We start from the raw sequence: 25200 nt of genomic DNA on the forward strand, positions 1-25200 counted from the left end.
GCACACCGGACAGGACAGGACAGGACCAGGGATTGAACCCAGGCTGCGGCAGTGAAATCGTCAAGTCCTAACCACTGGACTTCTATGAAAGTCCCTAAATATTTTCCATTGTTTTCTTTAAAAAAAAATTTTTTTTTTATTTATCTGTTTGGCTGCACCAGGTCTTAGTTGCGGCACGCAGGATCTTTGATCTTCCTTGTGACATGCAGGGTCTTTAGATGAGGCATGTGAACTCTTAGTCATAGCATGTGGGTTCTAGTTCCTTGACCATGGATTGAACCAAGCCCCCCTGCATTGGGAGATTGGAGTCTTAGCCACTGGACTTACCAGGGAAATCCCTCCATTGTTTTCTGACTTACCCTGTTGTTGCTGTATGTAAGATATATCCTTTCTTTTGGCACTTAAGAATTTTCTGTCATCAGTTTTCAGCAGCTTGATTATGTTTTGCCTTAGTAGGGCATTCCTTATATTTATCCTGTTGGCACTTGTTGAGCCTCTTGGCTCTATGGGATCAGTTCAGTTCAGTTCAGTCGCTCAGTTGTGTCCGACTCTTTGTGACCCCATGAATTGCAAGAGTGTTCATCAAATTTAGAAAAATTTCAGCTGTTATTTCTTGAAATATTTGTCCCCTGACTCCCACCCCCTCATTTCTAGTAAGACATTTTTTTAACCTTTTCTGCTCTCTGTGCTTCAGTTTTTTTTTTAGTTTTTGAGTTTCTATTACTACTTACTCATCTTCACTGGTCATTTCCTCTACAGTATATAAAATCTGCTGTTCAAATAACCCAGCAAACTTTTCATTTCAGATGAAGTGTTTTTAAGCTCCAGAAGTTCTCTTTGTTTTCTTCTTTATATCTTCCATTTCTCTACTCATTATGTTCATATTTTTCTTTAAGTTTATGAATATATTTAAAATATTTGAGTTAAAGCCTTTCTCTGCCAACTCTATCATGTCTGTCACTTTTGGTTCTGTTTCTATTAACTGATTTTTCTCCTGATTATGAGTCACATTTTCAGGCTTCTTTACATGTTTAGTAATTTTGATTGGATGCTGGATATTGTAAATGTTATATTGCATCACATCTAGATTTTGATGTCATGTAAAAATTATTGACTTTATTATTTAAATTACTTCTGAATCAACTTGATCCTTTTAAGGCTTTTTTTAAAGCTTTTCTGTGGTGTCTGCAAAACATCCTTCACTCTAGGGCTAGTGTAGTCCAGCTGGGAAGCTATGACCTCCTACTGTCTCTACGGAATTACTGGCTGTTTGACAAGGCCTCCCTCATGTAGATCATTGGAAGTTGAACATTGCCCAGACCTTTGTTAACTCTGGGTATTAGTCAGCAAACTGGGTGCCGTTAGCTGTTCTTTCCCAGTAATTTGTTGTCCAGCCTTGGGCAGTGTTACCCTGCACATTACCCTGTACATATTCAGCCCACAACTCAAGTAGATCCTCTAGATTTCTGGAGCTTTTCCTCTGTGCTGCTCCCTCCTCTCTGATACTGTACCCTGAAGGTTCCATTTGCCTCTGCCCCTCCACATGCTGGTCTCTTTTTCCTTGATTCGTCATGATTACCATGTTCTATGCTGTTTTTGAAAAGAACCTCGAAGGTGAAAACTGGACCATCTTGGTGTCCACTTCATTTGTTTTTCTTTTTCAAGAAACAGAGTTCTTTGCTGTTATACAATATCTGAAAGCATTTATTTATTAACCAGTTTTATTGTTATCTATGTTGAGAAGGCAAGTCTAGTCCAATTATTATGTCATACCAAAAGTGGGAGTCTTCTTGGTCTCTCTCATCAACCTTTCTGATTGAGGTAAAATTCACATAACAAAAAATTAACCATTTAAAAGTATACTCTTGGGGACTTCCCTGCCAGTCCAGTAGTCAAGATTCCACACTCCCAATGCAGGGAGCACTTCTTTGATCCCTGATTGGGGAACTAATATCCAGCATACCACTTAGTGTAGCCAAAAATAAAAGTATACCCTTTTAACAGTTTTAAAATCAACTTTGAGAATGTAAAGAAACTGCTTGCAATGCAGGAGACCCTAGTTCTATCCCTTGTCAGGAAGATCCCCTGGAGAAGGGAATAAGCTGCCCACTCCAGTATTCTTGCCTGGAGAATTCCATGGACAGAGGAGCCTGACAGGCTACAGTTCATGGGGTTACAAAGAGTCAGACACAACTGAGCAACCAACACTTAGAATGTTCCAAACGCTTCCTATTTTGCCAGGTTGTGTTTAATCAATAAAATAGTTTAAAGGGTTTGGAGTGAGAAACTTTCTTATGTAGATGTGAATTTAGTAAAATAGAACATTAATATTCTGTTTCTTACAGAGAATTTCACTTACCTGAATGGATTTTGGTTGGTTTCTCTTAAAAGGCTAAGAACACCAAATCCTATATATGATAGTTTATATTATGAATTACATCTTAAGCTGACAAACTATAGTTGATGTATTTCTTGGTTCAAAGTAAACACTCACAGAAGCAATAGAAAATAAAAACAAAGGGACATGATTAAGAATCACCTCTTTGGGAAAAAGAATAGAAAAAAAAATTGATTAGTACCTTTTTTCTCCTAGTATTTACTCCAAGTATTCTGTTTTATTATATTTTAAAATCATGCTTAGTTTGTCACATTTACACTTTTGCTCCCCTGGGCGAGTGAGTTGCTGTTTCTTCTGCTGAGGTTGTCCTTTGTACTTCTTCTGAGCTCTAGTTTCTCTGTGCGAGTCCTGCCTGATTTGCTGCTGCTGCTAAGTCGCTTCAGTCGTGTCCGACTCTGTGCGACCCCATAGACGGCAGCCCACCAGGCTCCGCCGTGCCTGGGATTCTCCGGGCAAGAATACTGGAGTGGGTTGCCATTTCCTTCTCCAGTGCATGAAAGGGAAAAGTGAAAGTGAAGTCGCTCAGTCGTGTCCGACTCTTAGCGACCCCAGGGACTATAGCCTACGAGGCTCCTCCATCCATGGGATTTTCCAGGCAAGAGTACTGGAGTGGGGTGCCATTGCCTTCTCCACCTGCCTGATTTAATGGTCTTTAATAGTTGGAGAAGCCTTTCACTCATTTTGTAGTATTAAGAGAAGAAGCAAAATTTTTAAAATTGTTGAAGCTGTTAGATTTTCTTGATCTGTGCTTTTATTAGAACTGTTGAGGCAAGCTTGAGAGAGCAATCTCTATGGACAAATATGTGAATAAGTTGGCTTTAGGAAGTTTTCTAAAGATGAAGTTTGGAGAGATCTAGGACTGGAAAGCTGGGCCAGCACTTAGGGATTAGAATGTGGAGGTCAAGGCAAGAAACTAGAGGAGTAGGGGAAGGGATATAAATCTTGCAGGCTAGGAGAGCCATGGGGGAGGAAGAGGTGGGTAGCAAAGCAACTCAATTTAATTAGTCTAAAAAGGACCATCAGATGTGAGATGCCTGTAAGGAAAAAACAGGCAACTCTTGGTTTGGTGATTCTTATTTTCTGGATAGGACAAAATCACAGCTTATATATAAGATTAAGCAAGTCACATTCCAAAAAGTTTAATTTGGCAAAAATTAGAGCTTTTCATCAATATATAAAGATAGATTCTCTGTAATATCAATGAAGACATCAATCTAATTAGAATACATTAAAAATTTTTGGCTTTGAAATAGTTTGTCAGTTTTAAAAAGCTGCAATGTATTAATACATACATTTAGGAGAAAGTAGTATTTCTCTGCATGCTGCCTACCAATTAATATATTAGGAGTTTCACGGTGCTATGCTGCTCTGTTGCCCCTGAAACACCATGAACACCCATCATTTATATTTGTATATGAATTCCATAGACAACAAATTCCATTTGTTGCCAGTACTTTTTGAGTTAAACATTTTTTTTTTTTTAGCCCAACCGGTTTTCATCTTTTTCTTCTCAGTTTGACCCATTCATACTTAAAACACATTAACAAGGGAAGAGTAATGAAAAAGTAACAAGTATCAAAAACCTCAACTAGTCTCACAGTAAAGAGAAAAAAATTCCTATTTTGTCTGTAGTGAAGAAAACCTGAGTCTCAAGGACACCTTTAAAAAGCCTTAAGAATCCTCTGTAAACATCAGAAAGTAGAAAAGGATTTTCAGAGTTTTAATAATGATCAGGAGAAGCTGATTGAGTTTCAGAGTCTATGCTTTCATCTTTTGTCAAGAATTCTGCACAACAGCTTTTATATTTAGGTGCTATGTTGTTTTTTTTTTCACTCATGTGAGTTTAATTTCTTAAGATTTTTAAAATTCTTTTTCTTTGCATCAGACCCTCATCAAAGTTTACTTTCTAGCAAAACTGTTTTTTCTACAAACTTGAAGAAATATTTTAAATTGATAGAAGTCCTGATTAGCAGTTGCTCTGCCTACAATAAATTGTGTATGTGTGTGTCGTGTATGTATCGGTTGGGTCAGGGACACTGACAGAGCTGGGCCAAGACTTTTTCCTGCCTGTTAATCAAGGCCACACAGACAAAGCTCAAGGAAGGATGACCCCTGCCTCAGGAAGTATTGAATCAGTTGCTATTTTTAACCAGTATACAGTAGAACTTGAGACCAGATCCTTACTCAGTTACTAGGAAACTGCCAAACTTTGCATTTGAGGAAACAGTTAATGGGCCTAAATGAGTGAAGCCTCTGCATGAAAGGAAGGGATGTGACAGTGACTGTAAGTATTTTTGCTGATATGGGTCAAGGATGTGGTGGCAGAGATGTGGAAAGTTCAGTTAGTGATGAAAAATAAGTAATTACATTTCAAAGTAACTGGTAGTTGATGGCACCTTGGATTGTCTTTAGCTCTGCGTATATGGAATTCTTCCCTGGTGGTAAAGAACCTGCCTGCCAATGCAGGAGATATGGGTTTGAATCCTGGGTCAGAAAGATCCCCTGGAGAAGGAAATGGCAATCCACTCCAGTCTTCTTGCCTAGGAAATCCTATGGACAGAGGAGCCTGGAGGGCTACAGTCTATGGGGTTGCAGAGTTGGACATGACTTAGCAACTAAAAAACAAAACAGTATGAAATTCTGGGCTGCTAACAGCAAAGTTGAAATAAGGGTATGTGATGAGCTAATATTATCTCTCAACATAGGACTAGAAAAAGAAATCAGCTGTTGGTGTGTTTCCAGACTAATTGACCCTTCCTCTGAAATTATACATAAACTTTTCGTATTTGAGATGTATTTCTGATAGTACTCTGTTGCTCTTGTTTCATTAAGTGAAAGTTTCATAAAGAATTGATTTACGGGGACTTTTCTGGTGGTCTTGTGGTTAAAAATTCAATCCCTAAAAAGAAAAAAAAAAAAAATTCAATCCCTTACAATGCAGGGGATGCGAGTTCAATCCCTGGTCAGGGAACTAAGGTTCCACATACCACAGGGCAGCTAAGCCCTCATGACCCAATATGCAGCCAAATAAATCAATAAATAAATATTAAAGTTTCTTTTAAAAAAAGGATTTATTACAAAATAATGTTGTATACTACTATTATAATCTCTTATAAAACCTCATTCTACTTAATATTAGGAAATATGCAGAACATGAAAGCAGATAGTTTGAAAAATACCATAAATAATATTTTCTCTGTAATATTATGCCACTAGCTTAGGAATGCCTTAATGAAGTTGAATTACTTAATGGATGACAGGTACATCTTTACATATGAAATATAAGTAAGTTATTTAGGGATAGGTGGGCAGTGTTTTAGTAGAATTTAAATTAGGAAATTATAAAACTGTGTTAACATTCATCTCATTTTAATAGGATTATTCAAGATAGAGCTGTAGCCATTTTCAACAAGGATCGATGATAAGACTTTTTCTTTTTAAAAAAAGATTTTCAAGTTAAAGATGAAAGGAAAATACTGGAATTTTTTGGATTCTAACTCTTGAGATAATGAATATAGTTTTCCACAGTGACTTCTGATGGAACCTTAGTAAAATTCATTGTTTGTCATGCACCCAACTGGGAACATGGATGTTGGCTTTTCTCGTTCTGCTGTTCATACACTGTCAAGAAGCCACTGCAAAAACATCAAGCAAAAAATTTCCCAGTGGGAAGGAAGAACTAATGGTATATCTAACCCAGATAAGTGGCATCCAAAAGACTTTGGAGTGAGATATAATAACTGTAATCAAGAGATTCTTCTTAAGAAAACGCCTATTGCTGAGGGAAAGAGCAAAAAGCTGGATGTAACCAACACTCAAAATGTTGATCAAGGTATTAATGAAGATGCCAAAAGCCACAATCAAAGTGAGGATGAAAGTGAAAAACGTGAATATGATGATACACGCTTATTTAAAAATGAATCAGAACCCAACTGGGTGTGTTCTCGGGTCAAACAAATTGAAAACTGGAAAGAAGTGTTAGATCCAGAGGCTTCATTACCTCCGGGAAATTTCTATACCTCACAAATATTGTGGAAGAAAATAGAAGCACTTTCCCCAGATAAAGTCTTAAATTTGGATTTAGAGCATTGTAGCTCTTCAGAAAAAGAACTGAATTTCAGAGTTCTGGATAGTTCATATGGAGTAACAAAGAGCTTAGAAAACATTTACTCTGAGCCCGAGGGACAAGAATGTGGACCTTCTATAAATCCTTTGCCAAAACCTCGTAGGACATTCAGATATTTATCTGAATCTGGCGTTATGCCATATAAAGAAAGAAACTGTGACAGAAAATACTGTGAAAATAATTCTTGTGCAGAATCTTCTTTGGCCTCTTCTCAGGAACCTGAACCAAAGACATATGGTGGAAAAATCAGAGGGAGATCTAAAAGGTATGTTTTTATTTGAAAGGTAATGATTTTTACTATTCCCCTTGTAGAACCATTGAGCTTTTTTCTTTTCAAACCAATTTCCATTTCCATGTGTGGGTTACACCTCTAATTTGATATACAGATGTTGATTGACCCAAGGGGGAAATACCTACAAGAGTATTAGGAGTACAGGTATTATCTAAGACAATCTACTGACACAACCATAAAAAAACTTCTATTTTTTAATTAAAAATTTTTATTGAAATATAATTGACATGTAACATTATATGAGTTTCAAGTGTACAACATAGCAATTTTATATTTATATGTATTGTGAAATGATCACCACAGTAAAGCTAGTTAATAACACAATAGTGTATATTTGAAAGTTGCTAAGAGATTAGATGTTAAGAGTTGTCATTACAAGGAAAAAAATGTAATTATGTATGCTGAGATAGTTTAATGATCATATCAAGTAATATTCATAAAATATATGTACCTGGAAGAGAGTGGATCTACATGTTAGCCACGTTATTTTTTAAAAACTTTTTATTTTGTATTGGAGTGTAGCCGATTAACAATGTTATGTTAGTTTTAGGTGGACAGCAAAGGGACTCAGTCATACATATACATGTATCCCTTCTCCCCCAAACTCCCCTCCCAGCCAGGCTGCCACATTACATTGAGCAGAGTTCCCTGTGCTATACAGTAGGTCCTTGTTGGTTATCCATTTTAATTATAGCAGTGTATACATGTCGACCCCAAACTCCCTAACTATCCATTCCCCTCATCCTCCCCCTGGCAACCATAAGTTCTTTCTAAGTCTGTGAGTCTGTTTCTGAAAAACTTCCATTTTCTGTCTCAAAAAATATATAGGGAAGCTAGTACATTCTTCTATTTCATTTAGGGCATGCTGGCTGTAGCCTCACTTCTTATTAGAGAGTAAATTTAATAAAGTACCCAAAGAAGAACATGGATGTAATTGGCTGTGTGTGTGGTAAGTTGTTGCTTCAGTCATGTCTGACTCTTTGCGACCCCATGGGCTGTAGCCAGCCAGGCTCCTCTGTCCATGGGATTCTCGAAGCAAGAATACTGGAGTGGATTGCCATGCCTTCCTCCAGAGGATATTCCTGACCCACAGATTGAACCCACGTCTCTTGTCTCCTGTATCAGCAGATGGGTTCTTTACCAGTGGCACCACCTGAGAAGCCCATGCAATTGGCTAAAAACCTTCAATTTTATCATGGTTCATATAAGGCTTCAGCCTAATTTATTATTCTTAGGTATTTGATAAAAAACATCTTTGTAATTTTTCACACAACTCCTTTACTTATTAATTTCTGTCATGCCACAGTTTTAAAAGATACAACCTTAAAGTATATCTCCTTTCTTAAGGAAATCCTTTGAGTTTGAGGACATTCAGCACTTTCGAAATCGGAACTCACGGAAGATTCATGAAGAACTTGGAAGAAATTCTGGCTCAGCACTTTATTATACACAGTCTGAGGACAATATCTATGAGGATATCATATGTAGGTGTTCACAAACTCTGCAATTCAATTTAATGAGTATGTAGTTGGTGGAGCCCTTAAGTAGAGTGTGGTATTTTCTTTTACAATCAAGCATGTCTTGCTCTAGATTTTACTTTTTAATATTGAAACCTTTGTTGTATAAATTCCTTTATTCTCTAATGGACTTTACAGCTAGTTTAGTGGACTCTTCAGTTCAGAAGTAGACTTTTGCAGTGTGGTATCTTGTGAATTCTTTTAGATTGGTTAGACGCCTGAGTGGTTTGTAAGTGTAAAGTACCACTGATTTTAAGACCTATATCCCTAAAGCAATGTAGAGTAGAGAGCTGAACCAGTCAGTTTTTTCTTTTCCTTTTACGTGTAGTCACTTTGTTCTCATGTAATTATGTTCCTCTAAACTTATTTATTTTCCTTTTCTTTTTTCAAGATCCCACCAAAGAAAATCCATATGAAGACATTCCAGTGCAGCCTTTGCCCCTGTGGAGATCCCCTTCAGCGTGGAAGCTCCCACCCCCTAAAAGTGCTTTCAGAACACCCAAGGTATAACCAGAGAAGTAATATAAGAAAACATTAGAATCTTTTTTATGATCCCTACAAAAAAAGGTTAAAATGGTTTAATTGGACCAAAACTGAGTGGCACTGAAATATGGGTTTATTGTTCTTTGTTTTGGGGGGGGCAGCACAAAACTATCTTTTAAATTTGGTTTTGGGGAGGGGTTTTGTTTGCTTTTTAGCACTTCAAAAAACTTGAATGTAAACACCTTTGGACAAGCCATAAACCTTTCAGTTCACTCTAGTTACCATAGCTCCGTAATAGGTTTGCATCACCTGTGGCCTAAATTACCTGTCTGGTCCCTGAGAGTACCCACCACCGCCAAAAGCAAAGGCTGCCTTGAGCTAATGAGGACTCTGAGCTGTTGTTCTCTGTAAATTCAATTACATTGTTGTAGAAGAACTTTGGATTAGAATCCTGAGAAATTTCTTTACAGTGAAAAAGGAAGTATGGTATCCTCACTTGGTGGTGGTAGTAGTTGTGGTTTAGTCACTAAGTCGTGTTCGACTCTTCTGACCCCATGGACTGTAGCCTGCCAGGCTCCTCTGTCCATGGGATTCTCCAGGCAAGAATACTGGAGTGGGTTGCGATTTCCTTCCCCAGGGGATCTTCCCGACCCAGGAATCGAACCTGGGTCTCCTACATTGCAGGCAGAATCCTCACTTGAGATGATTTTAAAGGAAAGATAAATATTTGGGAGAGGATAGCTTTGACTTTGAGAACATAGGCATTACCTAGATGATCTTACTCGTACCAATGCCTCTTCTTTTTTAGCTTCCTCCCAAACCCCATTTCCTTCACCGGAAGACTATGGAATTGAAGAACTCACAAGCTTATATAAGGTCAAAGCTCACAAAGGATACTACATTGCCTGTCACGTTAACAGAATGGAAGCTTTTCCGAGCAGGAGAAGTTGCAAACAGGAAAAGGAAAAATCTTCCAAGGGTAAGAATTCCAGTATTTTCATTCTTTGACTCTTATTTCAGCACTTCCACAAATGAGAATAAATAAACTTTAGACTGAAATGAATAGCAGGTTAAAATTGACCTACTGGAATTAGAAGATTTGGAAAGCAGCCTTAAGTTTTAAGTTTTGCTCATGCAAGAAAAATGCATGAATGGCTTTTGCCAAGGTTTTTGTGTGTATGTGTGTGGATTTGTGAAATTGATTTTAGATGAGTGAGTGAGTGAAAGTCATTCAGTCACGTCCAACTCTTTGTGACCCCGTGGACTGTAGCCGCCAGGCTCCTCTGTCAATGGAATTCTCCAGGCAAGAATACTGGAGTGGGTTGCCATTCCCTTCTCCAAGGGATCTGATCAACCCAGGGATCGAGCCCTCCTTTCCTGCATTGCAGACAGACTCTTTACCATATGAGCCAACAGGCAAGCCCTTAGAGGGCTTCATTTTGGTTATCTTTGTTGTTGTTCAGTTGCTCAGTCATCTCCGACTCTTTGACCCCATGGACTACAGTATGCTGGGCTCCTCTGTCCTCCACTGTCTCCTGGAGTTTGCTCAAATTCATGTCCATTGAGTTGGTGATGCTATCTAACCAACTCATGCCCTGCACCTCCTTCTCCTTTTGCTTTCAATCCTTCCCAGCTTTGGGGTCTTTTCCAGTGAGGCAGCTCTTCACATCAGGTGGCCAATGTATTGGAGCTTCAGCTTCAGCATGAGTCCTTCCAAAGAATATTCAGGACTGATTTCCTTTAGGATTGACTGGTTGGGTCTCCTTGCTGTCCAAGGAACTCTGAAGAGTCTTCTCCAGCACCACAGTTTGAAAGCATCAGTTCTTCGGCGCTCAGCTTCTTTATAGTCCAGCACTCACATCCATACATGACTACTGAAAAAGCCATAGCTTTGACTGTATGGACTTTTGTCAGCAAAGTGATGTTTCTGCTTTTTAGTACACTGTCTAGGTTTGTCATAGCTTATCCTCTGAGGAGCAAGCGCCTTTGAATTTCACGGCTGCAGTCACCTTCTGCAGTGATTTTGAAGCCCAAGGAAATAAAATCTGTCACTGCTTCCACTTTTACCTCTTCTGTTTGCTATGAAGCGATGGAATGGGATGCCATGTTCTTAGTTTTTTAAATGTTGAGTTTTAAGCCAGCTTTTTCACTCTCTTCTTTCACCCTCATCATGAGGCTCTTTAGTTCCTCTTCACTTTCTGCCATTAGAGTGGTATCATCTGCATATCTGGGGTTGTTGATATTTCTCCCAGCAATCTTGATTCCAGCTTGTTATTCATTCAGCCCGGTATTTCACATGATGTACTCTGCATGTAGGCTTCCCTAGCAGCTCAGCTGGTAAAGAGTCCACCTGGAATGCAGGAGACCCCAGTTCAATTCCTGAGTCAGGCAGATCCCCTGGAGAAGGGATAGGCTACCCACTCCAGTATTCTTGGGCTTCCCTGGTGGCTCAAATGGTAAAAGAATCCACCTGCAATGCAGGAGACCTAGGTTCAATCCTTGGGTTGGGAAGATCCCCTGGAGGAGGGCATGGAAATTCACTCCAGTATTCTTGCCTGGAGAATCCCCATGGACAGAGGAGCCTGGTGGGCTACAGTCCATAGGGTCGCAAAGAGTCAGACACAACTGAGTGACCAAGCACAGCACACAACACTCTGCATGTAAGTTAAATAAGCAGGGTGACAGTTTACAGCCTTGTTGTACTTTCCCAATTTTGAACCAGTTGTTCCATGTGAGGTTCTAACTGTTGCTTCTTTACCTGCATACAGGTTTCTCAGGAGACAGATAAGGTGGTCTGATATTTCCATCTCTTTAACAGTTTTCCACAGTTTGTTGTGATCCACACAGTCAAAGGCTTTCATGTAGTCAATGAAGCAGAAATATACATTTTTCTGGAACTCCCTTGCTTTCTCCATGATCCAGTGAATGTTGGGAATTTGATCTCTGGTTCATTCCTCTGCCTCTTCAAAACCCAGCTTGTATATTTGGAAGTTCTCAGGTCATGTACTGCTGAAGCCTACCTTCAAGGATTTTGAGCATAACCTTGCTAGCATGTGAAATGAGAACAATTGTATGGTAATTTGAACATTCTTTGGCACTGCCTTTTTTTGGGACTGGAATGAAAACTGACCTTTTCCAGTTACCTTAGTTCTCATTAAAATCAGCTGCCCATGTGAAGGAAGCACTCGAATCTCATGTAAAAGAGGCTTCTATTAGGCTGGCTTCAGTGATTCTCACTCATTTGTGTAATAGCCAAAGTTAACTCAGCTTTGTGCCTGAGTTTATAAATTTTCAGTAATGACAAAATATATGCCAAAAATTTCCATTCAGCAGAAGGAAAAAAGAAATTTTACTCTTGGAAATATAAATTTTTGCCAATTATACTGAAAAAATGACCTCTTTCAAAGGAGAAAAGGAAGTACGTGTGTAAATCATCTCGATGAGAGCCATTGAACCAAAATGAAGAAATTTGGGTTATTTGTAATACATAATATTTTTAAGAGAGACACTTAAGAAATTACATGAAAATATTTAAAAACTCTTTATGTTACTCTGTTCTTCTGTAATTCAGAATGTTTTCAGGATTATTATGCTGAAATGAAGAAATAAAATCTTTTAAATAGTATTTCTTCCCTTAACCTCATCTCAATTAGTTATATGTATTCATTTAGCCCATGATTTTTGTATCTGATTTTAACTTTAAACAAAAGCCATAGCTGTTTCTTGGTTTAGTAACTGCTGATTGGTTCCTTGGGAAATACTCTTTCCACAGTTACTTTAATTCTTCTGATCCATTTCCTGCCCTTGCCTCTTTAACAAGTGAAGTGTTAAAGACACAGAGTTTTTTTAAAGCATTAAACTGATCTCTCTGGAAAAAAAAATTTTCAGGTGTTTATCCTCCTGTGTATGGTGAGGACTACTTAAAAATCAGAGGTTTAAAGAATTGTCAGGATATACATAATATATAGGGCTTCCCAGGTGGCTCAGTGATAAAGAATCTACCTGCCAATACAGGAGACGTGGGTTTGATCCCTGGGTCTGGACGATCCCCTGGAGAAGCAAATGGCAACCCACTCCTGTATTCTTGCCTGGAGAATCCGGTGGACAGAGGAGCCTGATGGGCTACAGTCCATGAGATCACAAAGAGTCAACAGGACTTAATGACTAAGCAACAACAACAATGTATATATAATGCATAACTGAATCTCTTTATTTTTCACTAGGAACTAACACAACATTGTAAATCAGCTATGAAAGTGAAAGTTGCTCAGTTGTGTCCAACTCCTTGTTGCCCCATGGACTAAACAGTCCATGGAATTCTCCAGGCCAGAATACTGGAGCGGGTATCCGTTCCCTTCTCCAGGGGATCTTCCCAACCCAGGGATCTAACCCAGGTCTCCCGCATTGCAGGCGGATTCTTTACCAGCTGAGCTACCAGGGAAGCCCACAACATTGTAAATCAGCTATACTTCCAAAAAAAAAAAAGAATTGCCAGGCATTCTGCATAGTTATCTTTGATAAATCATGCTGGCACAACAAAGCAGCCTCCCGCACGTTACAGAAACAACAGATCATATGTTCACAAGAGCTAGAACACAGACACATAAGGAATTACATTAAGATGTGGTTCTTGGAATAACATTAGCAAATATTTAGAAATTGTGGATTGTGGAGTTTGATGAGACATGAGGAGATTTGCAGTGCTTTTGATTTCATCCCTCAGTGTTTATGTACTGTGGATCCCTTGAGTACTCAAAGCTTGTTCTCTTTCTGATTATAGGTGAGATGATTCAACTTTTCCTGTTCTAATATTTTCCCAAAGGTGTTTTTGAGAAGTAAGGAAGACAAAATGGTTTTTGGAATTCTTGATTGTCAGGCAGGAACAAACTGTTAGCATTTCTGCTTGTAAGCCTAGTTGGATTAAACCCCTGTAGGAGAGATTCCATTTGCAATACAAATTTTGGTTTTGGACTATCTTTGGAAGCAACATTCCATAAGGAAAGCAATTTTTGCTTATTTCCTCTTTGATGACTAGAGCTCTCCTTGGAAGGGAAACTGGTTTCATAGTTTGAAAATAACTGATCTAGTCCATATGCCTCTTCCCCACCCTTCCTTTCTTTCTCTACTGTGGAAATCTGTGTGGGATTGTTTGCTAGAGTAGATTTCCTAATGTTTTATGTTGTTTGTCTCTAGTGAGTACATAGCAATATGGTTTCCATCATTCTTAGGAAGAATATTCTACAGTATTTTCTATAGCTAGAAGGTAATTATAGGCTCCTCTTCCTAGCTCACAATCAAAATTTTAATTTTATTACTTTATCTCATATTTCTGGAATAGGTAGTTCCCTTTCCTTTATAACATTTGTGTACTTTTGAGTATACTTCTCAAATGTACATGAATATTTTTACTATTTTTGGCCCTTGTGTACCCAAAATGCATGTTTACTCTCAAACATCTTTCCTATAGCCCCTAACAATAACTTTATATGTCTGGATCCTCATATTTGTTTATAAGAATATGGGTAACTTTTCATTTGAATTACAGCTACAAAAATCATTAAAGAAAAATCTTTAAAAGAATAAACTCATCCAAAAATGTGGGAATAATCTGTGTATTTAAAGCACATGTTTCTCACATGTTATTTTTCTTGCAGTGGACTGACTCACTGCTTATGGATTGCCAGGATTGCTAGAGAGACAATGACAAAGAAAAAAGAGCATTTGTGTCAAGCAACTTTGTTGGTTATCATCTTACATTAATATAATGCTCCTAACAGTTGTTAATTCTGGGCACTAAATATGTTAAATCAAGATTAATAGTTAAGAAAAAACTTGGGCTTTTAAGAAAAAAGAAAAATATACATAGAAAACTTAATCAGTTTCTCCTTTTAAAAGTAGCTGTTGATCTTTCCTCCTTTTTAAGCCCAGTCTGTATCTCTCTCTTGCTCTCTTTTATACACACTTCCTAGAAACAAAGAAAGAATTGTAATGAATAATGCATGTTAAATGGAACATGGTTTTTGTATTTGGGCATATTTGAGAATCTCCTACTTTTATGACATGTTTCTAAAATAAATTGTAATATTAGTGTTCCCAGTAGTAAAGAGAGTATTTCTTTTGGCTAAAACTTTCTAAGTGTGATTATCCTCTTTTTGCAAAAGTTCATGGGAGCAAAAATAACCACGCCTCACCCTGCCTTCCAAATGAATAAATGTCTCACTTCTGACTCTGGGCATGCAAAAACTTGAGCCCATTGGTGAGGCTTGGTCAATACAGAGAGTGCAGTAGCCAGATTTCCTGCATGTTGTGACATGGAATGACAAGCAATCTCTCTAGGAGCCTGTGCTGAATTCCTCTAGAAAGGAAATATCCTTTCCCACTTCTCTTACCCATATTAAATGGATTTTGTATTAGAACAGCATGTCATCTTACTAAAGATAGTTTAAGATTCAAAATTGAAAAATGTAAAGGTTTTATTTATCAAATGGATCTTTCTCTGAATGAGAATCACTAATAAGTTAATATCATCAAGCTGCAAAACTTGGTGTTTGTTTTAACTTGTACTTGTTGGTGTTTGTTTTAACTTGTACTTTTCTGGTCTTTTTTTTAGCTTGTACTAAAAATAGATGATATATTTGAGTCTAAGAGAGGAAAGAAAAGGGTAAAGTTACACCCTTATACTGGAAAAGATGTACCTCCCTCTAAAGGTAAGAATTGTTCCAGCTGTCCATAGCTATTAGCATATGATAGGCAGATCATTATATAATTTAATGTTTGATGTGAATTATAATTTTTGGTTTACTTTCCTGTCTCTCCCACTTAAACATAAAACTTCTTTAGTCTAAGGGATTATTTCTTGTTCTTCCTCAGATCCCTTTTATTTAGGTCTGGTTGTTGTTGTTCACTCACTAAGTCATGTCTGACTCTTTGCCAAGTAATAGCTACTGGATGAATAAGTAAATAAATTTAAAAATAGTTATAAACCAATGAGAATGATTTTTCATAGACAGATTTCATCCTTATTTTGTAGTCCTTTGATTTATAGTCTTTTGTAGACTCATTCAGTGGAGAAATGAAAATATTAAGTATATATGCTGCTGCTAAGTCGCTTCAGTCGTGTCAAACTCTGTGCGACCCCATAGACGGCAGCCCACCAGGCTCCGCCGTCCCTGGGATTCTCCAGGCAAGAATACTGGAGTGGGTTGCCATTTCCTTCTCCAGTGCATAAAAGGGAAAAGTGAAAGTGAAGTCGCTCAGTCGTCCGACTCTTAGCAACCCCATGGACTACAGCCTACCAGGCTCCTCCGTCCATGGGATTTTCCAGGCAAGATATATGTGTGTGTATATATATATATATATATATATATATATATATATATATATATACACTAAGGGTATGTGGTATTCAACCTGTAGTCATCTAATAAGTTCAGTAGTTTTGTCCTTCAGATGCCTAGATAAAACTTAGATTGTCTTGACTGAGAACCTTTCAACATTCATAATGAATTATTAGACTTTTCTTTACAACTAACTTGCTTGTCTGGCACAGAATATATAGAAGTTAGCAATTTTTATATATGAGATTCATAAGTAAGAAACAACAGCCAAATCATACCAGAGAAGAATGTTTCATATTTTTGCAAAGACTTCCAAAGACAGAAATTTCTTAATTTCCATTAAAAATCTATTCCTCATTCTACAATTGAACTATGTGAAAATAAACTTCTGCGTTCAACAATTCAAAACTTTTTCTTACTTTGTGATGAATAAAATCATCCTGTCACCATTTAAAATGTGAATTTTTATATTTTCAGAAGCAATTATTAAAACATTTTAGTCTTCTATAGAAGAAATACTTCTGGTTTATTGTTAATAATAATAGCTACTACTTAATTGAATGAAGTAACAGTTTCTTTATGTACTTTATCTGGTGTATAACATATGACCACACTGGGAGGTGTGGGACTATCCTAATTTTACAGAGTAAGAAGCTGAGCAAGAAGAGGAAGCATCAATTTGAATCAAGGAACATGATACCACAAAGTCTTATTCTTCTTTATCGCCAACAGTTACTCAGTTTTTCTCATAAGTCTTGATTTTTAGCAGTTTCACTATCTCCTCTCTAGATGTTTCATGTATCCAGTAAAGATATGGTCAAATGCTTTTTATTTGTATAATTCAAAAAGAGATACAGAAGATGAAAAGTAATGCCAGATATTCTGCTGGATCCTTTCAGATACATTATGATTGTATTTTCTAAGAATTGATGCTTTTGAACTGTGGTGTTGGAGAAGACTCTTGAGAGTCCCTTGGACTGCAAGGAGATCCAATCAATCCATCCTAAAAGAGATCAATCCTGGGTGTTCATTGGAAGGTCTGATGTTGAAGCTGAAGCTCCAATACTTTGGGCACCTCATGTGAAGGGTTGACTCATTGGAAAAGACCCTAATGCTGGGTAGGATTGGGGGCGGGAGGAGAAGGGGACGACAGAGGATGAGATGGTTGGATGGCATCACCGACTCGATGAACATGGGTTTGGGTAGACTCCGGGAGTTGGTGATGGACAGGGAGGCCTGGCGTGCTGCAATTCATAGGGTCGCAGAGAGTCGGACACGACTGAGTGACTGAACTGAACTGAGCAAATATTATTGTTTTATAGATAAGGAAATAAATTATAAATTGTAAATTATATGAAATATCAAGACACTAGAACCAGGACAAATTCTTAGAAAAGATTGTCATTTTTCCCAGATTAACAGCAGTCTGTTGATAAGTATATTCACCAGATAAGCTACTCTAGGTAGATTATCACTGATCTGTTATTTTATTTGTATGCTTTATGGATTAGGAAGATTTTAGTAAATTTGACTCTAAGAAAGGTTTTTGAAGAGTCAAATCCTTTTTTTCGCTGTCTTTATTGAAAAGAACAAAAAATCAACAGCATAAACTGCCAACTTGTAACATATACACACAAAAAGGAGGAGTCCGTACAAGTTTATTTTCTTTTGCATGGCTCAAAGGAAATGTGCGTTTACCCAGTCTCTGTGACCAATTTCTTCAGTGGACAGGAGGAATTTCTCTCATGCTTGAGGACTCCTGGCTCAGTAGTCACAGTTCTCAGGTTTTTGTTTTCCTCTTTAAGCTTTTGTCTGTGTATCAACAATGCCTTGTAGAACCAGATAATTTTATTTACCTACTCTGCCAGTACATGCTGGGTTTTACTGAATCTGTTCCAACCTAAACATTTCCTAACTCTCAATTCTCAAGTATCACAAAATGATTTACTGCCCTTCTTCAAAAGTACAATTTTGTGTGTTGAAGTTACTTATCAAAAAGGGACAATCTAGTACTTTTTTGATCCTTACAAATTCTCAGTATTGGCTTATAAACCCCTTAACCTTCATTCCATGTCTTGGAATGCAGGTCATCAAAACCCAGAGGTGAATATGTTAAAGCCATATAAATGATCTTTTATAAGGTCTTTGCCAGGTAAATTACCTTTCCTCCCTTCTCATTTTCTCCTTCTTTTCTTTTCTTTTTTTCCCCAGACACCTCACAGACTCCCTAAGTGCCTGGTGCCAAGGGTATAGTTAGGGTTCAGTAGCTCGCAGTGTTTATTCTTACTTATTGATCAATAGGCTGGAGCCCCAGTACACTTTGTGCTACTGTAGTTAGTTTGAAGTTATAAAACCTAGATAGTACACAATATTTAGATAGCTACCTTTTCTGTAACATCTCTTGTGTACTTTTCATGCCTATCTTATGGAGAGACAGTATTTTTTATCTTCTCTTCTCCCTTATTGAAGAAGGCAATGGCACTCCACTCCGGTACTCTTGCCTGGAGAATCCCATGGACTGGGAGCCTGGTAGGCTGTAGTCCATGGGGTCGCTACAAGTCGGACACGATTGAGTGATTTCACTCTCACTTTTCACTTTCATGCATTGGAGAAGGAAATGGCAACCCACTCCAGTGTTCTTGCCTGGAGAATCCCAGGGACGGGAGAGCGTGGTGGGCTGCCGTCTATGGGGTCGCACAGAGTTGGACATGACTGAAGCGACTTAGCAGTAGCAGCTCCCTTATTACAAAACTAAAATAAGCACAGCAAGAAATTGCAATAATATAGAATAAGATAGAATGGAAAGCCAGTGTTTCCAGAACCTCCTGCTACTACTCCCAGAAAATTTTATGTACATGCAAATGTTTTTTCTCCCCAAATAGCTTTATACTATGTCTTGCTTTTTTTAAAAAAAAAGTATAATTAATATACTTTGGAGCTCTTTCAGTATCAACACACAGAGATTCACATATCTGTACTGCATTTCTTGGTATAAATGTAAAAGAATTTTATTTAGCTGTTTCTAACATTTCATTTAACCTGTGTGGATAATTAAGGTTTATAAAGAGATATAGATTTTTTTCTCTTCAAACAGTGCTGTGATGTACATTTTTTACTTATATATATTTTTGTATATTGGTTAGAGTACATCTATAGAATGAGTTCGTAGCAGTGGACTTAATCAAAGAACACATACTTTAAAGAACACATAAATTAATATTTTTATAACTGCTACCAAATTGTCTCATAAATAGATTGTAACAACTTACATTTCTATGAACAACTTTTGAAAATGATATTTTCCTCAGTATCTTAGTTAATACTGTGTTTTATTAGAGCTTATTTTTTACCAGTATCCTGGTTGAAAAGTATATCTTACTTATTGTTTTAATTTACATTTCCTTAATTATGAATTTGGACAGTTAGGTTTATCAAGATTTATCAGTCTTTTTCTATAAATTGCCTATCCTTACCCTTTTATTCATCTTTCGTTGTGCTGTGTTTTTCTGTGTTCATTTATGACAGCTATTTGAATATTAAGAAGACAGCCTTGTGTCTACAATGTGTACTACAAATATTTTCCCAGGTTATTCGCCTTTTGAATTTACTAATGATTTTTTGTTAGATTAGAAATTTTACATTTTTATACAATCAAACTTACATACATTTTTCATTTATGACTCCTAGTCCTCATTTTTCCTGATACTTAAAACTTTTTCCCTTTCTTTACATTTTAAAATTTCACCTTAACTTTTTAGATTTAATTTAGAAATTTTTCATTCACTTGTTTACATGTTTTGTGTTTTGGTTGCTTTGTTGTTGTTGTTTTATAAATTGACAATACACCTAGTATTGTACAGGATATTCCCTTCTGAAAGCAAAGCCCCTTAGCCCCAAAATACTTAAAATCCAATTGTGGAAAATAAGAGCAGTTCAAAGCCGTCTAAGTACTGTAAGAATTCAGAGTAAAGTTCAGTTCAGTTTGGCCTTTGAGATGGCTTAGAAGCATCTTAAGAGAGGTAGAATGTTACTTCATAAACTCATTTGGTAATCTTTCTTAACCTCACATTTTCTTGTTAATCTAAACTCATAGTTTGTTCCATGTTGAGACTTTTGGTTAGCCAGGTTGATGCTTCTACCTGTGATACCTTATTTGGGAATCAAAAGACAAATATGTCTACATTCTATGAATGTAGAAATAGAATCTACTCTAACCAAAACTTCCTGCAACTAGTTTGGACTGCTGTTAAATTCTGGATTTAGGGGTGCGAGGGGAATTAAGGAGGGAAGTGGGTGTGGGAAGAAGGTGGAATGGAGTAGTTTCTTCTCTGAGCCTTTTATTCTTTTTGAAACTGTCCTGCCCTGATACAGCTAAGTGGTTTGGAGAAAGTTTCAGCCTCATTATTCCTTGCTCTTAAGTCCCCAGGTCTATGGAACTTTCATATTATTCTCTTCTTCATGTTCCTCCTGCTGTTGTTGGACAGTACAAATGAAAACTCTTTTCTTTTCAGGTGAACCTGGTGGGTACGAAAGTGATGCCGAGTATCTACCAAAGAGTGAGTGAGTCAGTGGGGCTGCTCCCTTTCGCGTGATGATCCTGGTTATAGGTGGAGTGGCACCTACCTTTGTGATGAAGCATATGTTTTCTACACCAAGTTTCACTTTGTCGGTGATTTCTTCATTATAAGATCCTGTTGAGATTTAGGAAACTAAACAATACACTGTCAGATGTTGTGACAGCATTAAAAATCTCCCATAGTCGAGAATGGATATATGTATATATGTATGGCTGAGTCCCTTTGCTGTTAACTATCATAACATTGTTAATCAGCTCTCCCCCAATAAAAAATAAAAAGTTAAAAAAAATCTCCCATGGTGGTGTGAGGCAAACCTATATAGTTCTTAATATGGAATATTCTGAGGGGAGCGGCAGAGCTGCATGTTCAGACATATATATGCAGCCATTTCCCAGCAGCCAAAACAGAGCATGTGAGTCATCCTCTGAGACATAAATATCTGATTTTTTCATAGTCACTCAAGTGTAATTCTTTAAGTGTCTTAGCTACTTCTGACATTGAGATAGGCAACACTGATCTGTTTCTTATTCATAGGCATTTATATTCTAAATTACTGTGCCATTTACTTTCTGTTAGAGTATAAACTACACCATGCATTTTTGGTTGTACTTGTTCAAGTACTCAAAGGGTCTGTATCCTGCATCTATTGGATTTTCACAGCAAATTATTTCGTTTCTGTTTAACTGAGGCACGGAAAAAGTAGGAGACATGAATTATCAAAGCCAAGAACAGGGCAATTCCAAGTCTGATATTCTGACTTTATGATTAATAATCATGTGCTCTTACCAGTAGCCTCAGTTGCTTCAGGTGTTTGATTCAGTAGCCTGATTTAAGATGAAACTTAAGTCATCATCAAGTTCAACTTGGATGTGTAAAGATGACTAACTTAGTGCTGTTGCTACTGAGAATCAGGCCCTAAAATTTTCTTGATCTGAGCTGAGCCCTTTGGAGTAAGAAGACTTCCCTAGAGCACTTTTTTAAGTGTTCTTAATATTTTGATTCACATCATAACTTCTTTGGGGCAGAATGCATCACATCTCGAAAGAAAAGCAAAACAATTAGAGGGTGAGTCTTTCAGTCATTGGCTTAGAATGACACATAAGCAAATCTCTGGAATGCTTAGATTATTTCTTCTGCAAGTATTGCGTCCCCTCTAGTGGAGACTATCCCAAATTATCCAGAATTTAGAGATCAATGAGAATAAAGGATAAATGCTTTCCACTTTTGAGTGGGATTGCTCACACTGTTTAAATAGTATGCTTCTATAAATTCTTTCTTTTGAGAACACAATCTGCTAATGAATATCTTCTTATTCTTCATTTTTTCCTCTTGTGTTTAGCACCAATTATTGATATAAGTATATGTCCATCATTCATAATACATGCCAAAGAGGGAAAGGAAAACAACAGTTTGTTTCATGTGAGGATAGTTTTGTTTTAATTTTATAAAAATTGTCTCTTTATGTACTTACCTTCTATAGGACTCAATTATTTTATCAGATCTTTTCCCCCACCTATGATTTCATGGTCTCAGCAGTGGCACCTTGGTCTGGCCAGTGCTTTTACCTGACACTGGCCTTGTGTTCTGGTGTCATGCCGTGAAAGATGGGATAACGCAGAGTATGTGTTGGGACATGCCTAGGTATCAGTTGGGACACAGAACATCAGTCCCACTGCAGAGGCCCCAGGTGCCTGTGAGAATCTGCACTTGTCCTCCACGTGTGTCATAGCCCTAACAAGCATGTCTGGGTGGCACACGTTCGTTAGTCAGCATTCATTAACAACGACTGAATGAAGGTTAGCCCCGCATGGGTCATGACCTCTGGGTGCTAGAGGGAAGATAGGGCTACAAAGAAAGACAATGCTCCATGATCTCATCGCAGGTCGCCACAAGCGCATAGCACAACTGCAGCAGTCTTCCAAGAGGAATCCGCACTACCAGACATTAGAGCGGGATCTGATTGAATTACAGGAGCAGCAGCTCTTTGAACTTTTTGTGGTGGTGTCTCTACAGAAGAAGCCGTCAGAAGTAAGCTACGTTCCCCAGGTCATACAACAATTCCCTAGCAAGGTAGGTGCACAGACCATGAGGCATCCAGGAATGGATGGCATTCCTATGTCTTTGTGTATTTATCCCTCTCCTCTTGTTTACTGTTGTCTCCATCAGCTTTTACTAACTGTATACTTCTTGTAGGACATGGATCTGATGATATCTGTGGCAGGCATGAGCTGCAACCAAGGGGGAATAAAACTCATTATTCAAGTTGGGTTTTTATTTTTTGCTCTACTGCTTTCTAAGTGACCTTTAGCAAGTTACAAAGCCTCAATTTTCTCCTTATTAATGAGAACGAGTGAGTGAGTGAAAGAGCCTCTTGATGAAAGTGAAAGTGGAGAGTGAAAAAGTTGGCTTAAAGCTCAACATTCAGAAAACTAAGATCATGGCATCCGGTCCCATCACTTCATGGCAGATAGATGGGGAAACAGTGGAAACAGTGGCTGACTTTATTTTTCTGGGCTCCAAAATCACTGCAGATGATGACTGCAGCCATGAAATTAAAAGACGCTTACTCCTTGGAAGGAAAGTTAAGACCAACCTAGATAGCATATTAAAAAGCAGAGACATCACTTTGCCAACAAAAGTCCGTCTAGTCAAGGCTATGGTTTTTCCAGTGGTCATGTATGGATGTGAGAGTTGGACTATAAAGAAAGCAGCACACCAAAGAATTGATGCTTTTGAACTGTGGTGTTGGAGAAGACTCTTGAGAGTCCCTTGGACTGCAAGGAGATCCAACCAGTCCATCCTAAAGGAGATCAGTCCTCGGTGTTCATTGGAAGGACTGATGCTGAAGCTGAAACTCCAATACTTTGGCCACCTCATGCGAAGAGTTGACTCTTTGGAAAAGACCCTAATGCTAGGAAGGATTGGGGGCAGGAGAAGGGGACGACAGAGGATGAGATGGCTGGATGGCATCGCCAACTTGATGGACGTGGGTTTGGGTGGACTCAGGGAGTTAGTGATGGACAGGGAGGCCTGGCGTGCTGCGGTTCATGGGGTTGCAAAGAGTTGGACACAACTGAGCGACTGAACTGAACTGAGTGAGTGAAAGTTGCTCAGTTGTGTGTGACTCTGTGACCCCACGTATTGTAGCCTGCCAAGCTCCTTTGTCCATAGAATTCTCCAGGCAAGAATACTGAAGTGGTTTGCCATGCCCTCCTCCAGGGGATCTTCCCTACCCAGGGATTGAACTCAGGTCTCCTGCATTGTAGGCAAATTCTTTACCCTCTGAGCCACCAGGGAAGCCCCATTCTTAATGAGGGGAATAATAAATGTGGCAGAGTAAGGTAGCAGGTCAGAGCATGGACTGTGAGCCAACTGTCTGCAATTGCCACTTGTTAACTCTGTGACTTAGAGCAGTTAAACTGGTCTGCGTCTAGTTTTCTTCATTGGTAAAGGAGGGGTAATCATAACAATGTCTACCCCATGTGGTGAGGCTTAAATGAGCTCATTACATAATAATTAATATAAGGCACTTAGAACAGTGTCTAGCATATAGTAGCACAATATAATGTTATCCCGTATTAGTGAGGATTTAATGAGATAATGTATGTAACGTGCTTAATGAAGTTTCTGGCACATGGTAAGCATGTGATAAATGGTTACTATTATTAACAGTATTATTTCCTTTGCCTTTTCCACAAAATCATTCATTCATTTATTTCATCGATATTTCATAAATACCTACTATTTGCCAAAATTACATGCTGAGAACACAACTAAAATAGATCTTGGTCCCTGCCCTCACAGAGCTTACAAAATAGACCCTGAATGTGGCTCTGAGCTTTGTGACTGTAAAAATAAAGGACATGATCATTATATCAGGGCTTACAAACTAACGGCCTCTGAGTTTATTGAGCCCACAGACATATTTGGGGGGGGTTGCCGTAATAGAGTAATAAAATAATAATAAAATTTTTGTTGTCAGTCTTTTGTTTAAAAGTCAAATTTCACATAAAAATCTGTATTTCGGCTTTTTCCTGAGACACTAGAAAGACTGCCGGCACTGAGCCCACGTTCCTAAGTGGCGTGAATTGGCTGAAGCTGAGTAAGGAGCAGGGCTGACTTCATGGGCAAGTGACCAGTGCAGTCACAAAAGGCGTCTCTCCCCTAGAAGGGCCCTGCTCCACAGGAAACTCAATTTATATTTGAATTTGTGTTTTGTAAGCGAGGAGTGAGGTCTGATGAGACAGTGGGGCATGTGCCAGGGTCTTAAAGCCTGGCTTCATGCATGGTCTCACCTGCTTCCTCCCCAAAATGGGTTCTCTAGTTGTCCTCACTCCTACTTCTTGGTTCCCCAGGTCCTGTCAGGCTTCCGCCTTTCCAGCCTCACTCATTGGCTGCTGCCACCCTCTGCGGCATGCATGGGGAGGGTCAGGATCAGGCAAGCATTAACCCCGCAGTGTCTTAAGCAAC

General features: G+C 38.2%; 1 protein-coding gene across 5 annotated transcripts in view; it reads left to right on the forward strand.

Annotated features, from left to right (window-relative positions):
- The window catches only part of DENND2C (DENN domain containing 2C), an 83207-nt gene that overhangs the window by 36172 nt on the left and 21835 nt on the right, over nt 1-25200 (forward strand). For all 5 annotated transcript variants that reach the window (XM_081493356.1, XM_081493357.1, XM_081493355.1 and 2 more), the window contains 7 exons: nt 5775-6789; nt 8164-8300; nt 8725-8837; nt 9625-9795; nt 15427-15523; nt 20665-20709; nt 22613-22800. In XM_081493356.1, the coding sequence (XP_081349482.1) occupies nt 5966-6789; nt 8164-8300; nt 8725-8837; nt 9625-9795; nt 15427-15523; nt 20665-20709; nt 22613-22800 (1575 nt within the window). In that variant the 5' untranslated portion in view covers nt 5775-5965. The remainder of the gene's footprint in view (nt 1-5774; nt 6790-8163; nt 8301-8724; nt 8838-9624; nt 9796-15426; nt 15524-20664; nt 20710-22612; nt 22801-25200) is intronic.

The sequence above is a fragment of the Giraffa tippelskirchi genome, chromosome 5 (genome assembly GCF_054371585.1).
Source record: "Giraffa tippelskirchi isolate mGirTip1 chromosome 5, T2T-mGirTip1v1.2.pri, whole genome shotgun sequence".
NCBI lineage: Eukaryota > Metazoa > Chordata > Mammalia > Artiodactyla > Giraffidae > Giraffa > Giraffa tippelskirchi.